The following is an 18,250-nucleotide window of genomic DNA, read 5'->3' on the forward strand; positions in this document are numbered from 1 at the left end:
TTCATTACATTTAGAGATCTTTTGGGACATGAAATTTTAATGTAATTAATTTTTACAAGGTTATTATGAAATGATCATGAGTGTCTTGATTGAATTATTACAGTGGTTGTCAAACCTTTCATTTCAAGGTGTCCCATAACGCTTGAGAGAGAGGTAAGGTTCAGTTTACAATACAGACAGAGGTACGATTTACAAATATTGTTAAAAGGATAGTCTCGCATAGCCAGACGACTATTCCACAATCTTCAAATGCTATATAGAGTCTGGAACTACACATAGAAGCCCTGGGCTTGGAACCCCTTCAAGGAACTCGTGAGGGTCCTACTCCCTGGACGCCACTTTTACTTAATATTTTGTTAGAAATGTGTTACAACTTGTAACATTTCTTCTATAATGTAGTAAAACTCCAGCAGGTGGCGCGCTCCCTCTGGCACGATGGTTTACTTCCGCGCTACAGATCACAGAGGAAGCTCTGTTCTCATGTGACGTCACAAGACACTGTCAAGTCAACAACAGCTAAAGGCACTACAGCCGGAGGTTGGCGGATATTGCTTTTAAAATAAAAGCACAAAGATTGTCCGCCTTTTGGGGAAAATATAATGTACTTTGATGCATTGCATTTCAGAAACAGCCTGTGATTTGCGATGGCAGATGCTTGAGCCCACATTCAATCAATCAATTAAACCAGTGGTTTTCAAACAGTGGTCCGGGGACCACCAGTGGTCCTTGAGAGGGTTCCAGGTGGTCTCCAGCTTAGCTAAATGATGGAGAGTTGGTAACAAAATGGATCTTTAACTCCTGAGAGTGTAAAATGAAACCAAATGGACCTTTTTGATTTCATTTTACACTCTGAGTTACATCTGCGTTAGGCTACTAAGTTAATTTACAAGACATCTACACAATTAGAGAATGTCAATTTCAATTTTCAAATAATTATTATTTTGATCAACGTCGTTTGTCTGTTATTTCTCATCAAATGGACCACCATTTGATGGCTCAAATGCCAAATAAATTATGGGCCCTGATATGAAAAGGGTTGAAAACCACTGAATTAAACAAACGTTTATTGTGAAGTTTGCCATCGGAATTGTAACTGGCTCAAATAACGGAATTGACACACTGGCAAAAGTGTGTTGAACTGAGGTGATCAAACAACAAACGTGTGTCTGTTCAGTGTTCATTAACCAACCAACAACGCTCTTCAGACAGGAATAACAGGGCGAGTCTTCGGAGACAAACTTTGCCAGCGGAGCCTAGAGGACATTCTTCATATAAAGACCCAGGAATGAGAAGCGGACAGCCGGGAGACTGGGAGAGAGAGACATAGAACACTTGAGTATAAACTTCTGTTGCTGTTGCGTGGCAGAAAGACATGAGGACATAAAGAGCCAGACAGACAGTATACAGACAGACAGGCAGGCAGGCAGACAGACAGACAGACAGTGCACTATAGAGACAGACAGACAACACTATAGAGACAGACAGACAGACAGACATAAAACAAGACCCTAAAAGACAGACAGAGGACATAACGAAATACAGAGAGGACATCCCCCCCCCAGTGTTTTCATTGACATGGCAATTAGACTATAATCCTGTTAATTTAGTTCTCTTCTTTTTTTTTAAGAAACTTAACAAACTGTTTATTTTCTCCCTGGAAATAAAAACGTCTGGGTTTCCGAGGCTACTTGTTGAATGACAACCTCAAATATTCAGTTGACAAGACTATAGTTGACAAGCTATCAGACTAGTTGACTAGACTTGTTCATCTGAAAATTACCTGTATTGACCATACAGCACCTGCAGATATCTCATCACTTTTATGGAGTCCTTTTGTAAGTAAATGAACAAATTTCATCTTCATACACAGGATGTCTGCTCTGTCCCTGTTGCTATCGAACCGCCGCATTGTCTCCGGTCTACTGGTCAATTTGTTATCGTCCATATGCATCGTCTTCATCAACAAGTGGATTTATGTCCACTACGGATTTCCCAACATGACTCTGACTCTGATCCACTTCATAGTGACATGGCTGGGCCTCTACTGCTGCCAGAGGATGGACATGTTTGCTGTCAAGAGACTCCCGCTGAGGAAGATCTCGTTGCTGGCTCTGAGTTTCTGTGGGTTTGTGGTTTTTACCAATTTATCTCTCCAGAATAACAGCATAGGGACATATCAGCTGGCCAAGACCATGACCACCCCGGTCATCATCCTAATCCAGACGGGATACTACCAGAAGACCTTCTCTACCAAGATTAAACTCACAGTGGTAGGTCACTCTCTCTAGGTCGTCCTCAGACGAGCCCTCCATCGTCGCTTCCAGTAAGCAAAGCAAAGCAGAGTTACTATGTTTACCCAGGGTAGCCTCGGTACCAGGCTTTCATTTTTGTTGGTGCAAAAATTGAAAGCCTGGAGGAACGCATTGGTCGCTCTGGTCTAAAAGTGGGAGTCAACCCTTCCGGGTGGGCGTCGCTCCAAATTATGTGACGTAGCGCTGCACTAGGGGGGAGAGGAGTGGCCGGGGGTCACGGACAGATCGATGAGATCCAATCAGGGCGTGCGCAAATCTCAGCCGCGACCCGCCCCTCTAGACCAGAAACCTAACACGTTAGCTCAGGCTATACCCAGGGTAACTGGACTAAGCTCAAGAACTTGTTTACAGCCAGGCCCTGCTCATAGAACATTTCATGGTAGGGGTTCAATGCCTTGCTCAAGGGCACTTCAGCGGTGGTAATTTTAACATGCCGGTCCGGGGATACGAACTAGCGACCATCTAAGTCATCCCGGGTCTCCATACATCTGGCCAGTTTGTTGGTACTTTGAGCTCCAGCATCGTATGTTAGTGTGGGACGTCCTCGTGATCGGTGCCCGTGTGTTGGACTTGGTTGAGTTGGTTTCTTGATGCCTTTGGCAGTGTCCTGCTAGTCTCATTCTCCTGACTGCTATTTTCTGGCTCACCCTTGGTGTTCCCTCATACAGAGTCTTGTTAGTAATATATGTACAGCCTTGCTGATGTTAAGTACTGCACGCAGCATTCTGGTATAGAAGCTGATTTTGGTTTGACGGGGAAGATTGAAGTTCCATACACTGGTAGCCGGGGGGCCAGCACCAACAATTTGAGAGGACCTGTGATCATGTCATGACATACTTTTAATTTGTGTTTTTTATATTCACTCTGTCATTAATGTCCACAGAATGAGAGGTCTGCTCTGCCGGAAATATTGCGAAAAAAAGTTATGGTCATTTTTGTATACCCCACCAAAGACAACCAATATAAGGCAAAGTTTCATCACACTTTAAGTAGCATGTGACATGTCAAACTAGGGGGTTTTCATGATTCTGAATCCATTCCAAGCATTAGTTTTGCACGGAAAACACTCCTTGGTCTAAAAACGGCTATAGCCATCATCACAAATGTGATGAGGTCAGCACATTTGGGAAGTGGATATATGGCCAAATGTAGGCCAAGGAGTTTTTTTTATGTCTTTGGTGTGGTATACAAAAATCTCATTCTGTAGCCTTTAATCGTTGAGCTGTCGGGCCTGTGGCTCCCCGGCTATGGTCATGTCATTCAGGGCCCTCCATGCAAGTGCCTTCCTCACTTCCAGGTCACACCGGGGGGGAAAAGAAGAAAAAACATGTTTCAAACCTATTGCTTAACTTAAACTAAACCCATTAAGACCTGAGACCGATTCTATTAATGTCTTCTAAATAACTTTGGCAGAATTTATAGCACACCTTCAAGATTTATCAAAAATGTTCAAAAATTGCAGACGTTCAAGCTCGCAGTGGCTGAACTGACACGCTGTGAGCTTGTATATCTGCTATTGTTTTATAGCAAACGCTAAAATCAATATTACAGAGATGCTTTCCCGCTTTTAATGGAAAACTGAAGCAAATATGAGACTGTCATATTGATATGCTGGACCTGACTGCAAATTAAATATGTGTTTTGAAATTTGATTTATTTACACATTTGTAACCTTTATTTACCTAGGGTAGGTACCATGCTGCTGACAGTGCTGAGCAGGGGCGTTTTTCCAGCAACGCCCTGCACAATCTCACAGATAAACGCACAAAGTCAAACCTGGGATCTGACCAGCACAGCCACAGCCTTTATACTGTTGGCCACCAAGCAGCTCCACTAGAGTATTCTGGTTCAGTGCTCAAGGGCAGTGGTCCGAAGACCCCTCCTTGAGAGAGTTCCAGGAGGTCCCCAGCTAACGGATAATTAGGAACCAAATGGACCCGTTAGGGTACAATATACATTGGGGTCCCAGAGATGGAAATTCCATTAAATAGGGGTCCGTAGCCTAATTCAGTTCAAACTGGGGGTCCTTGAATTTAAAATGGTTGAGAAATCACTTTTAGAGCTGTAAAATTCTTCTCTTATTGGGGTCCCTGGCGTATCTTTTCAAATGGGGGTCCGCGGGGTGATAAGTGTCGATTTGGGTGTCCTTGACATGAAAACGTTTGGGAATCACTGCTCAAGGGCACTCCGGCGGCTTTGGGGCGGATTCACACCTGGGGGATGGAACCAGGCAAGAACCATTTTGCTCACAGTTTCACAAACACGCTTCTTTAACCTTTAAGTCAACCCTGCTTTGAGAAGTGGTTTAAAATAATATGAATTGTGAAATGACAACAGCTGGAGAGAAGTTTCACTACTCTGCTACTTAATTATTATATTATTGTTGTTTGTCTCTGTAGGACAAACTGTCTTTGCAGGAGAGACAGTTAGTGACTCTGTTGAACAGTATGACAGACCGTGTCTGTCTGCATGACCAGACCATGTCTGTCTATCTCTGTTCCACAGAGACTTGTCCACACACACATGCACACACACACACACACACACACACACACACACACACACACTGTATGTGTGTATACTTAAGTGTGTCTCTTTCCTCTCTCTCCCATTAGGTTCCTATAACATTAGGTGTCATATTAAACTCCTACTATGACGTCAGGTTCAACCTGTTGGGGATGGTATTTGCATCGCTGGGTGTCCTGGTGACATCACTGTACCAAGTGGTGAGTAAAACATTTAACCACTTTATTAATTATTGATACTCTGCGTTATAGATAGAACTTTGAACATAATTAATCTCCCTGTATCTATCTATCTCTCTCTCTTTATCTCATGGATTAAAGTTCTCAATCGGCACGGCTGATTTCAGTCATTTGTGCCTACTATCAATGTGTCGCGCAGAGACGCGTTGTAAGCTTGTAGATAGCCTATTTTCGACGGCTATTAGATTTTATAAGATTAAAGAGTATTTTAAGTGGTCATACTACAGTAGCAATAGCATCCATGTTCAATCTTTTGGTCAGTAGGTCTTGGCCCAATAACATCTTTCAGTCTTGAGATAAATTTTTGCTTTAATTTATATCTTGTGTGTCTCTGTCTTCCTCTTTCTCTCTGACTCTCTGTATATCTCTCATCTCGCTGTATCTCTCTGTATCTCTCTCTCTCTCTCTCTCTCTCTCTGTATTTCTCTCTCTCTCTCTCTCTCTCTCTCTGTATCTTTGTCTGTATCTCTCATACAGTGGGTAGGAGCTAAACAACATGAACTCCAGGTGAACTCCATGCAGTTGTTGTATTACCAGGTATTACTATAGCTACAGTAGTAGAGATATTAATCATAGGAATAGTACTGTTAACGGTACAAACAATAATAATAGTAGTATTTTCTATCGATTATTCCCCCCATGGAGACTTGGATTCATGGATATTTATTTGTTCTCGTCGCATTCCTAAGAAGCCAATAGTTTGATGACCAGCAGTGGTTCCCTATGGAGACACAAAGAGTCTCCTTTGTGTCTCCATAGGGAGTATATGGAGCAGATCATCAATGTATTGGCTCAGGAATGCGACAAAAACAAAAGAATATCCATGAATTCAAGTCTCCATGGGGTGAGTAATCGCTAGAAAACAAGAATGACACACGTGTCTAGGTGCAACAAGCGCTGTCTCCGTTGTGCATTTTTCCCCTTTTTCCTATTTAAAAAAAACAAACTTGTGTTTCTCTGTCACAACCTCCCGGACGTTGTTTTTGTTCGTTTCCGACGTTCTGTCATGGCTTTCCTGTAGCTCCAGTTAGCTCCTAACATTAGCTTCTGTTGCCACTCGCTCTGCGTTGCGGCGTTTCAGAGTATGGGTTCAGACTCACATTGGCTTAGGAGGCAGCATATCATGACTAGGTCGCTACTAGAAGCACTAGTGACTGTAAACCAGGTTTACACCTGACAAAAAAGTGATCATTGTGAACATATCCCCCCCGCCCCCTCCAGGCTCCTTTGTCCAGTGCCTTCCTGGTTGGTGTGGTGCCTTGTTTTGAGAATCTGACTGGAGATGGGGGAATATTTGGACCCTGGTCCCTGTCTGCTATGGTACGGACGCACACACATGCGCACACTTGGCACAGCATAAACACACACAGACACACAGCGAAAGACGAGGGTGCGTCACAGCTTAATCACCAAGCTTGGTGGATCATACCACCAACCACTAATGTTCCTGTAAACTAGAGCCCAAAAACGATAGAGATTCTTTGGTCCTCTCCCGATTTCCCGATTTTCGGGTCCTAGATCAAGTTCAAGTTCAAGTTTATTTGTCATTTAAAATACACACACCTTATACAATGTATTCAGGGTTCTCTTTTTTGACCAAAAGGGAGTGTTTGGCAGAAGCCTCAGCTTATAATGCCAGCCCTTTTAATATTCAAAATAGCTATAAAAAAAAAAAACAGACAGAAAAATAAGACATGACATAAAAAAATAAAATACATACAAACAAAAAATAAATAAATCACAGATTACTGATGTTTTGACTAATTTTCTTTTAAGTGCAACATTTTCTAATTAATTTGAAAAGTTTGGATTGTATTACTGTTTCTATTTGTGGTCATTTAACATGCAAAAGAAAATAAAACTAATGGGTAGACTATGTCATTTTGAAGTAGAGCTAAGTCAGTCCTTAGTGTACATTTTTGAAGGTTTGTGGTGTTATTCTTTCCTATGGATGATGTGGAGGGAAGGAATGTTTGGACCTCACTGTACTATAGATCGTATTTACCAGCAACAGTCATCTCATTTTATTTCACTTCCTGGAATGATGTTTTTTTTGGCAGTATTTGAAATGACACAGAAAGAAAGAACGTACAGAGCAAAGTCTCCAGACTGCCATGTAATTTTATTTTTTTCCATTTGAGTGTGTGTGTGTGTGTGTGTGTGTGTGTGTGTGTGTGTGTGTGTGTGTGTGTGTGTGTGTGTGTGTGTGTGTGTGTGTGTGTGTGTGTGTGTGTGTGTGTGTGTGTGTGTGTGTGTGTGTGTGTGTGTGTGTGTGTGTGTGTGTGTGTGTGTGTGTGTGTGTGTGTGTGTGTGTGTGTGTGTGTGTGTGTGTGTGTGTGTGTGTGCGCGCGCGCGTGCACGTGCGTAAAGTGACTACTGTATGTGTGCATTCAAGCTCAAAGATCTGCTATTCCAAAAACGAAAACATCTTGTGAAAAACCTTTCTCGGTTGGGGGTCCCTGGCACAAAATCTATCCAGATGGGGTTCTTAGGCCAAAGATACATGTGAATCGGGGGGTCCTTGACATGAGAATGTTTGAGAAACGCTGACCTATAGGTGCCGTCGTCGTTGTCTCCGCTCACGCAGGCGATGGTGGCGCTTTCAGGCGTTGTGGCGTTCCTGGTCAACCTGTCGATCTACTGGATCATTGGGAACACCTCTGCTGTCACGTATCCTTTGACCCCTGACCCTGATCATTTAACCCATTCTGACCTGAGATCAGATTATATAAATGTCTCCTACATCCTGACGGTTTTCTGAAAAAGCTATGTTTCTATGTCAGTCGTTCTTAGATTTTTCAAATATAGCAGACCTACAAGCTCGTAGCGCGCCACTCGGTGGCGCGCTATGAGCTTGTAGATCTGCTATTTTTCAATAGCTAAAGCATAACGTAATGCTAACAGCAAAAAATCCATCAATCCACACTCGCTCTCTCTAGTCTATTACACGACTGCAGGAGAAACGTTTAAAGCTCCTCCTGTCCCTGCGTTTTTATGTGTTTCTCTTCCAACAGAGACGGCTAAATGCTACGAATTCCTAGGCTTAGGGAGTAGTAGGGAGACCACCTCCATTCCTCCAAGCGACCACTGCAGTTGTGCTAGTTACTGTATTGTATATCAACATAATCTACCATACAGATTGGTTAAATAGCCTTTTATCCTCTAGTCTAAACCAATTCTTAAGGGTTTTACTTTAACACATGTGACATGAACGACTGACACAGAAACATAGCTTTTTCAGAAAACTGTCATTTTCAAACAGACATTTTTAGAATCTGATCTCAGGTCAAAATGGGTTAATGATGGCCGTCCTAAATGGAACAATAGAATAGAAAACAATGCAACACATCATATGGCCAGTACTACAATAATGCACTATACGTGTGTGATTTCCTTAGCCCTGGCCCTCTCAGGTACAATATGTTTGGCCATTTTAAATTCTGCATTACTCTGATTGGTGGATACCTCCTGTTCCACGATCCTCTGTCATTCAACCAGGTGAGTAGAATCAGTTCAGTAGAATCATTGGTTAGAAACGTTAACACTGAGCAATGTTTCCGTTTAAAATCTGCTGCAGCGGCATGTTCGGTTACTATTGTACGGTTATAGTATTGTATTTGAAGTGGTAAAACTAGCATGTGTGGCGATCAGCCAAAGATAAGTCTTTACATTCACTGACAGCTCGTACATCTGCTGTTTTTGAAAAGTCTCGAAAATGTTTGAATGATTTTGATTGAAAATGTGTTACTGCAAGCGTGAGGTCTAGCCAACACCAACTTTGAAGAAAACATTTTTGTGTGCGTGCGTGTGTGTGCGTGTGTGTGTGTGTGTGTGTGTGTGTGTGTGTGTGTGTGTGTGTGTGTGTGTGTGTGTGTGTGTGTGTGTGTGTGTGTGTGTGTGTGTGTGTGTGTGTGTGTGTGTGTGTGTGTGTGTGTGTGTGTGTGTGTGTGTGTGTGTGTGTGTGTGTGTGTGTGTGTGTAGTTTCTAGGTATACTGGTGACTCTGTCTGGCATACTGGCCTACACTCACTTCAAACTGCAGGAACAGGAGGAGGGAAAGAGCCATCTGACACAGAGACCATAGGTTGAGCCGACTGTCAATCAACAACACATCTTCCTATTGGCTCTTTAATGATTGTACTTTTTCAGATTTTATTTATGTTGTCAGTGATTTTCTTTTTTTTTGTTACATATATTTTTGTAATAGATTAATATCCTGAAATCTGCTCAAATGGTTTATTTTGCTTTTCATGGTACTGAACATGTATATGTTTTTGTTTTCTTATTTATTTTTATTTGGAAAACTGGTCCTTATGTTTCAATCTGACTGGTTTTCAAAGCTGAACTTGGTCCTGATAAAAAGGTGTGACAGTGTGCCTTCGAGCAGGGCTTTATCCAGACAGACATTGTTGAACTGATAGATTAAAGCAGTGGTTCCCAAACTTGACTTGACTTCATGTCAAGGACCCCCAAATTGACACTAATTGGCCCGCGGACCCCCCATTTGAAAATATATGCCACGGACCCCCCATAGGAGAAGATTCTCAACCCCCAATGGGTCTCCCAATTCATATTGTAAAATCAATGTTAATTTAACTCGGTGTACAAATGGAACCAAACGGACCCACAACAAGGGTCCATTTGTTTCCAAACTATCATTTAGCTGGGGACCCCCTGGAACTCTCAAGGACCCCTGGGGGTCCCCGGACCCCACTTTGGGAACCACTGGATTAAAGCTTCAATCCATAACTTTCATGTTCTACCTGTATTCCACACGTGAACACCCACATACTGTATACTGTTCAGCTGTATGGGACTGCCCTTGTGAGCTAGGCTAAATTGCCTTTTTTTTATATGCAATACCTCATGGCAACCAGTAGGGGTCTCTCTTGGCCACATGATATGCATTTCTCAGTAGACGATCAGGTAGACTGACTGACTACAACCAAAAACAGTTGTGCTGCTAGTTGTATTTTATTAACATTCTCTACCACAGTGGTTCTCTAACTTAATTACAAAGACTCCTATACAAATGGAGCCAAATCGATTTGGTTCCATTTACATTTCTCAGAGTTTACAGACCTGTAAGGGTGCATTTTGGAGCGCAATCAAGGAACCCTGAGGATCCCTGCCCCTGGACACCACTTTGAGAACCACTGCTGTGTCATACTGATTGTTTGAAATAATGTTTTAGAAATAATTATTAACGTATAGATTGCAGCTTTAAACCTGCATCCCTCTTTTGGGCAAACTTTAAAACATTTTTTTTAAACAATAGCTGGGGTGGGAAGAGGGGATGAAGAATGATAGGAAATGTTTGTACTGTACTTGAGGAGAAAAGAGGTGGGAGAGGGAAATATTGTAGTTTATTCTGATTTGTAGTTTGTCATTAAAGATGTCCGAGCCAGTATGAACAGTATACTGGTAACCATGGTTACCACTTAGTCTTACACATCCGGTATGAGGTAGTGCCAATAACAGTGTTGCCATGGTTACTAGCATGATCAGTGTGTATTGCTATGGTTAATCATATGATCAAGTCTGACAGAGAAATAATTTGACAAATGCAATCATTTTTATACGATTCATGATTTATGTTGTTGGAAATTCCCATTTTCATATACGTAGCATTTCAATAAAATGTCTTTTATTCAGAATGTATCATTTAAGTGTTTATTTTACACATTAATGTGAGGATGTTTAAACCATCAGATCTCAATTACCTTGTTTACACTAAGGACTTAAGGATGATTCATTGAGATGGGGTTGTAATCTCTGAAAGGAATCCCACACACTTAAATGCTCCTATACACTGTTAACGATACCACACATGACGGACAACGTTTCAATTCTTTAAGGATTCTTCACTTTCAGGTCATAATGGGTTCAGTATTAATCCTCATTTTCAATGAATGTATTGTATGGCATGACTACACACTTTTAGTCTTGTCAATAACTGTTTATCACTCCATATACCTTCCTATACACCTAACTGAATAGGCACACAATCCACATGTAGTGCTGCTATCCATCGATCGGATTTAGGGTGTTAAATTTAGCCTGTCTCTGCAAAATAGTGCCAGTATTGAATTATAAGCATGTCAGTATGTCGTGGCATACGTCAGTATGATATCTTGATATGGCACATAGATTTTCAACCAAAGACTTTATTAGTTAAGTTGTTAACTACTAAACTCTTTGGTTGAAAATCATTGTGATCCTTATCGCCATGCAACTCCTGTTAATTTATTTCTCCCTGTCTCTGGGTGGTTAGAAAGTGTAGCTCTGTTTCCACCACATTGTGTGTGCAGTGGGTGCATAGTACAGTATGTCTTCCCTTGGGAACGGGATCTGTCTGTCTGTCTAATACAGAAAGTTTAGGTATTAGCCTAGCTCTGGTCCATAGCTCTAATGCGTTATGGACCAGAGCTAGGTAATAGCCTACATTTGGCCTTTGAAAAACAAAACAAAAAGCATAATAAATAATAATTCATTTGAATAGATGTGTTTCTAAGTGTCTAAAGTGGTCCATTAAGAAAGATGCTCTTAATTGCAGTATTTGTGCTGTAAAATGGATTTCTTAATCTTAATTGTGAAGAAGAGGCAATGTTAGAATATAGGGTCATCCTACTAGTGAATGATCGAGTTACTGTATGAGCAAGCTTGGGCTATCTAGCCTTGCATAGTATGCGATGCATTGCTTAAGACAGATGAAGGCTGGCTATACGAGGCTCTACCAGACTAGTGGAGTTTAGTTTGACTAAACCCTGGGTGGTCTACTCTATAATCTACTCTATAGTCTAGAGTTGTAGTTTAGTTCGATTTAGCCTCAGAGACCGGTGACCGAAGGGTGCAGGCGTTTCATTACGTACTCTAGACTAGTGGAGATTAGTTAAACTATAGGGGACCACACCTCCATCAGTACATGTCATTATATTCACAGTTTCAACCATATGCAAATTAAGACACATGGCTTCAGTCTTATATTTTGCGTTTACATTTTCTCCATATTTCATGTAAATGTTACTGAACTTATTTTTGGTATCTGTATGGACCCACACTCTCAATGGTCATGAAGTGTGGGTCATGATTGAAAGAATAAGGTCACGAACACAAACGGCCAAAATGAGTTTTCTCCAGGTGGCTAGCATCTTCCTTAGAGAGATAGGGTGAGAAGTTCAGTAATGTAATCCAACGTAATCAAAAAAGTCAATCAAAGAACAAGATTCCTTTACAGGATCTCCTCACTGGTCAACAAAAACACCTTGAAGACCTTAACAGGAGCCCTCGTACAAGGTTTCTTCGATTATGCATGCACCTCTTGGTACCACCTCAAAGGCCCTTAAAACAAGACTCCAGACAACAAACTGGTCAGGCTCCTACTTGGCCTCACCCCCCTCACCCCTGCCCACTTTGACAGGCTGGAATGGCTTAGGGTCGACGACAGAGTACAGCATCTTGCAATGGTTCTGGTCCACAAGATTCGATACACCACCAAGATACCCATGCCTGTCTAAATACTTCCTTAATGTTAATGAAGTCCACACCCACAACACCAGAGGGAGTGCAACAAACCATGTACAACCCAGATTCGGCACAAACAAGGGACTAAATTATTTTCGCTCCTATGCCACCAAAATGTGGAACGCCCTACCAACAGTCATTAAGACATGCGAATCCCTTGACTCCTTCAAAACCGCTCTCAAAGGGCACTTACGGAGGGCCGCAATTCGAAACTGGCCCCCGTAAAATCGGAATGCCCACCCCTTCTTCCCCTCCCTGTATATGTTTCTTTCCCCTTTTTACCTCCTTTATGATGAATTCCTATTCTGTTCTTTGGCTATATAGAAGTGTCTATTTGTACGTCTCTAAATGTTTTGATGAATTGAACAAGGTGGACCCTCTTGTAAACAAGTGCAATGCTTTATTGGGTCGTCCACTCACAGTTAACAGTCTTTGTATTGAGTTGTGCTTGAAATGTACTGTATTTCTGCAAACTGTTACGTCACGTGAGAGAGACCAAGGCAGACCAAGGCGCAGTTGGAGGGATTACATCGGCTCACTGGCCTTGGAACACCTCGGGAACTCCCAGGAGGAAGTTACTAATGTTGCTCTGGAGAGGGAAGTCTGGAGCTCTCTGGTGGAGCTGTTGCTCCCGTGACCCAACTACAGATAAGTAGTTGAAGATGGATGGATGGATGGATGGATGGATGAATAAATATGTAGCAGCCATCAGCTAGGTTGAGGCTGAAATTGAATTTCCCCCATGGGGTTATAGGGTCTACATTACATAATCTGTCTATGTATTTTACAATTCCAACTCTCCCAGTACAAGCAGTTGTGAGGCAAGTGCCAAGTAGTGATGAGTATAGGGGCAGAAGAAGAGTAGGCGATGAAGAGGACAATGGAGGCAGTGCAGCATCAACAGTACAATGGCTGGTTTACATGTCGGTTCATGTCCTGACATGTTTTTCAGGTGTTCATGTCTGTTAGCTGAGTAACAGGGGAAGTGCTGTGAGTCACAACATTTAATTACATATGTGTCACAGACCTCGGTCACATGACCCAGGGTTGGCGGTCCCCCACGCTGTAGTAGCAGTGTGTTCTGCCACGAGAGAGAGAGAGAGAGAGAGAGAGAGAGAGAGAGAGAGAGAGAGAGAGAGAGAGAGAGAGAGAGAGAGAGAGAGAGAGACACTGATGTCTGTGGCTGAAACTGAAACACCTGTTGTCAGCCTGGTCTCAGTAAACTATTTTAAAGACAGTTGGCATTCCTGTGTTATCTTTTACACGTGCAAACCCTTTGTCTCGCACGCACGCACGCACACATGCACACACACACACACACACACACACACACACACACACACACACACACACACACACACACACACACACACACACACACACAAACACACACACACACACACACACACACACACTTTGCAACTACTTTGTACAGTTGCTACATCCATATGCTACCCTGAAGAGGGCTCCCTTGTAAAGAGATCTTGTATGTATCTGAACCTGTAGGCTATAAAGGTCAAATCAAATAAAACACACACACACACACACACACACACACACACACACACACACACGCGCACACACACAAATATTTGATCATAAAATCAAAAAAGACATTGTAGTAATTTGGTGTCAGTGGTCTTGTAAGGCCTAATGCTTTGGTACTTATATTTCTAGCAGGATCACTGGAAAAGTCCAGCTTATATTTTTACCGGTATTTGAACAGATTTTCAACTTAAATGAGTCATGCAAAGTTCAACAGGGTCATACGACTATTGATCAGGACATCAGTAGATTAATCAATATTTAGGTAAGATTTCAGTAAACTGATGATTCAATCACTTGACTTCAATAAATGAAGTAAACAACTATCGACTTACTTGGTTATCAACATTTTAAGTAACTATTAATCGTTCTAAAGAGCATAATATAAAATACAAGATAAAGAATTTCAGAAAAAACTACTGAAACTGTATTTTCTTCACAGTTTTGTTTGTGTAGGCTACTTTTGTTTATTTAAATTACAATTATAAAGCAGTTATTTGACCCACTGTAGATCATATATATAATTTTGTTTTACACCATTATTTCACATCCACCATACAAATCAATCAAGTTTGAACTCCATCAATTTCTATGTTTAAACCTGTCGCCCCCACAACATGAGTTATTGAGTCGGCCCATACTATTATAAATATTCATTATTGAGTAAGGGCACCAAGGGTAAGACTCTGACATCTTAGGAAGTGTACTCCACTTCTCCATCCCACTCTTACTGAAACATTTCCGCATGACGTCAACGTCAAAGACGAATCCTTGAGGATCCTGATTACAGCCTAAACCAAAACACTGCTGCACGACCTGAGCCTCACGCGCGTTTAGCTGCTACTTTCTACACTCTACAGGTTTGTTGTAAACTTCTTATTATAGTTAGATAATTTCCTTATTAAAAGTATTGCATCGATTCGTGTACAGTTGTGCATGCGGATTAGATGCGTAGCTCCGGTTCGTTTGTAGAACGTTTCGTTTGTTTGTTTGCAGTTGCACTAGCCTGGGAACATGCTAGCAGGCCACGGAGCCTCGTGTTTTCCCTAGTGAAGCGACCCGGAGAGGGAAGCGCCGTGGCGGGCGGGCAGACAGGGATACGCGGACAGGACATACTGCTGCGCCGGGTGTAGTTGTTGCATTTCTTTCGGGTATTAACCGTCTTTCTTTTTAAACTCTTTAGTCACTTTGCGCGACTAAATTACATCTTTAAAAACTGAAAAGTTCCGCATTTTTTTGTTAATTTGAGTTGACTGAAAGCTCCGAAACATGCGTTTTAGAAAACATTTTATTGCACTCCCTATTCAGAGGTAAATGTTACGTCCATTATTTTAATATCTTTGTCTGTCAAAGTGCACTTTGTTGGCTGTTAAAGAACACAACGCACAAGAACCTACTCCCTTCAAAGCAAGTCTTGATATAACAACAATGTGCTGAGTGCTGTGCAAGTAGACTGGAGGAGGGAGGCCGAGTTTGGTTACGCATCGTGTCCTCACGATTCGGTCCCAACTGCAGAACTACAAGCTCAGTGCGTGTACAGCGCAATGCGCCCTGAGCTTGCAGATCTGCAGTTTACGGCGTGACGCACCGCGCACGTGCGAAATGTATATGCAGGACAAGCCCGGGCATATCTTTCGTTCTCGCTGACTGTCTCTCGTTTGTGTCGCAGCTGCGTTCACACTGTCGCTGTTGATGTCAAGCGTGTAGAAACAAACATACAACAAGTTAATATAACTTATATCCCACATGCACATAGTTTACCACTTTAAACCCGGACTTCCTATTTTTGGGAAACTCATGAAAGTTTCGAAAATAGCTTCTTATCAATTGTTTTCACCACTTTTCAACCTATCTTCATATAACTAATAATCATGATAAAATGGCATTATTTTCTACTAAGTCTGTATCTCATAGGAGGGCTGTGGGCAGTTTAGAAACAGTCTTCCAGTGACATCATCATTAAGCAGATTCTTTTTAAACAATATCCTTTTACAAAAATGTTTAGATTGTCATTATCGTGAGAATGATGGCTTCCATTTTCGCATTGCAACTTTTCAGGACTAGAAAGCCTGCAGTTTCTATTAGCTTGTATTCCCAATCGATGATGTCACTGGAAGACGGTTTCTGAACTGCCCACAGCCCTCCTATATGAGACAGACCGAGTAGAAAAAAAATGCGCCATTTTTTTCATGATTATTAGTGAGGACCTATTATATGAAGATAGGTTGAAAAGTGGTGAAGGGGTCCTTTAAATATATTAAATAAACTGATGACATAGTATGACTCATAGCAAACTAGCCACGACATGTCTAGACATTATATTGTATAACGTATAATATTATACAATTTTATTATATTAAGCAATTATATTATATAGTTCTAGTATCAATACATATTTAGTATGTTTGGAGTGAACTAAACATCTAACAGTGACTAAGCCTTAACATCTAACAGTGACTAAGCCTTATCCTTGTGTGTGTGTGTGTGTGTGTGTGTGTGTGTGTGTGTGTGTGTGTGTGTGTGTGTGTGTGTGTGTGTGTGTGTGTGTGTGTGTGTGTGTGTGTGTGTGTGTGTGTGTGTGTGTGTGTGTGTGTGTGTGTGTGTGTGTGTGTGTGTGTGTGTGTGCTGTCCTGACATGTCTTGTCAGTGCTACAGACAGACTCAGTATATAAGCAGAGAGCCTTTTAGTCTGTCTCCCACTGCTGCACTTTATGTACAGAACTCAGCATGTCTAGGATTTAAGGGTTTTTAAGGATGTCTATTTATTTAAACATACTATAGGTAAGAAACCTGTTTGTTTTTGGATGGAGAGGCTATTATTATTTAAGTGCATTTGTTATAACAGTTTCTTTAGAGTTGTTGCTTTTAAAGTTTCTAATTGAATGACTTTGTGTGAGCTTGACATGATCAGTCCGTTCATCTGATGACTCCTATGCTAAAATCTTTATTTTAATGATTGTATAATTATTGAAGAAAGGACTCCTGCACACAGTGTCTTGTGTTTTCTTTATTTTGAGTTAAATATATTGATTGGGAACATTTTGGTGCACAGACCTTCATTTGCTTATCTTTCTGACATAATGAAGTCCTATTGCTCCTGTTCCCAACACATTTTTCTTTCTTGGCTAGAGATTAAAATAGGTTTGCATCACAAAACGCAGTTTATAGTTAAGAGACGCAATAAAACAACGACCTCTGAATCCACGGGATGCACTACTGTACTACTGTACAGTTTTTTGATTCTAGTTTATTTTGCTAGCTTTAATTACTTATAATAATCATTTCTTCTGTTTTCTACACATTATAACCATATACAATTAAATGGGAGTTAAATGCTTACTAATTTGTAAAAATGGCAAAATATGACTCCTAACGTCGTTGAAGTGGGAGTGCATCCCGGGACTCATTACATTGAAAACTTATTTACATCACTGCTTGGCAAGTAAAGAGGATTTGTGCACCGTTGGCCCCAGGCCTGTCACAATTATCACACAATCTCTGATCGCAATTACTTTGCATATAATCCTCATCGTTTGCATGTTGAAGAATGTTCATACCTTTTTAGATGATCACAATTATACAAGTTCTGCTCCTAATTGTAAAATCCTTTCCTCTGTGTCTTTGTAAGCTTTGATAAAGCATGTAGGCTGTTTCCATTGTAGTCCTAGCATATTAACATAATACATGGATGTCAGTGTAAGTGATTTCCTTTGGCTAAAAAAAGCTCTATTGTCATAGTACTCATTGCTATATAGAGTGTTTGTTCAGTAACATTTTCAGGTTGGGATACCAATTTTATCCAATCAGGATAGAGAACTCAGTCAGGATACAGTTAAAACAAGGGGAATTGGCCCAGGCCGTAGCGTAACGGTCTGGGCACCGGACTGGTGATCCAGTCGCGGTGTGCCGCGGGTTCGACTCCCGGACCCGACACGGCCTTTACCGCATGTCATCCCCCCATCTCTCTCCCGTTTCCTGTCAGCCTACTTTCTATCCCTTAAAAAATCAATAAAGGCGTAAGCCGCAAAAAAATATCTTAAAAAAAAACAAAAAAAACAAGGGGAATTGACACAAAGAGTGATGACACAAATAAATGAGCAGACCA

At 41.4% G+C, this 18,250-nt stretch overlaps 2 protein-coding genes across 5 annotated transcripts in view; both read left to right on the top strand.

Moving 5' to 3' along the window:
- The first annotated feature begins 1,138 nt into the window (after nt 1-1,138).
- On the top strand, nt 1,139-10,733 carry slc35e3 (solute carrier family 35 member E3). The gene is made up of 7 exons (XM_083757898.1): nt 1,139-2,270; nt 4,928-5,038; nt 5,555-5,614; nt 6,299-6,397; nt 7,665-7,747; nt 8,491-8,575; nt 9,059-10,733. The coding sequence occupies exons 1-7, from the start codon at nt 1,872-1,874 to the stop codon at nt 9,158-9,160; spliced, it is 939 nt and encodes a 312-aa protein (XP_083614024.1). The 5' UTR covers nt 1,139-1,871; the 3' UTR covers nt 9,161-10,733.
- A 4,441-nt stretch (nt 10,734-15,174) lies between these two features.
- Nucleotides 15,175-18,250, top strand: part of mdm2 (MDM2 proto-oncogene) — a 32,251-nt gene continuing 29,175 nt past the window's right edge. For 2 of the 4 annotated variants that reach the window (XM_083757880.1, XM_083757881.1), the window contains exon 1: nt 16,808-16,926. The gene's annotated coding sequence lies outside the window, so the exon portion shown is untranslated. Of the gene's footprint in view, nt 15,297-16,807; nt 16,927-18,250 lie in introns of those variants that run through there. The other 2 variants (XM_083757883.1, XM_083757882.1) reach the window with 2 other exon arrangements.

The sequence above is a fragment of the Protomyctophum parallelum genome (assembly GCF_964188405.1).
Source record: "Protomyctophum parallelum genome assembly, chromosome: 22".
In the NCBI taxonomy this organism is placed as follows: Eukaryota; Metazoa; Chordata; class Actinopteri; order Myctophiformes; family Myctophidae; genus Protomyctophum; species Protomyctophum parallelum.

Bases quoted from the DNA above. Each gene is read 5' to 3' on its own strand.
- slc35e3 (XM_083757898.1), top strand. From the start codon at position 1,872: ATGTCTGCTCTGTCCCTGTTGCTATCGAACCGCCGCATTGTCTCCGGT. The intron at 2,271-4,927 runs GTAGGTCACTCT...CTCTCCCATTAG, and splicing joins CCAAGATTAAACTCACAGTG to GTTCCTATAACATTAGGTGT. The intron at 5,039-5,554 runs GTGAGTAAAACA...TCTCTCATACAG, and splicing joins TGACATCACTGTACCAAGTG to TGGGTAGGAGCTAAACAACA.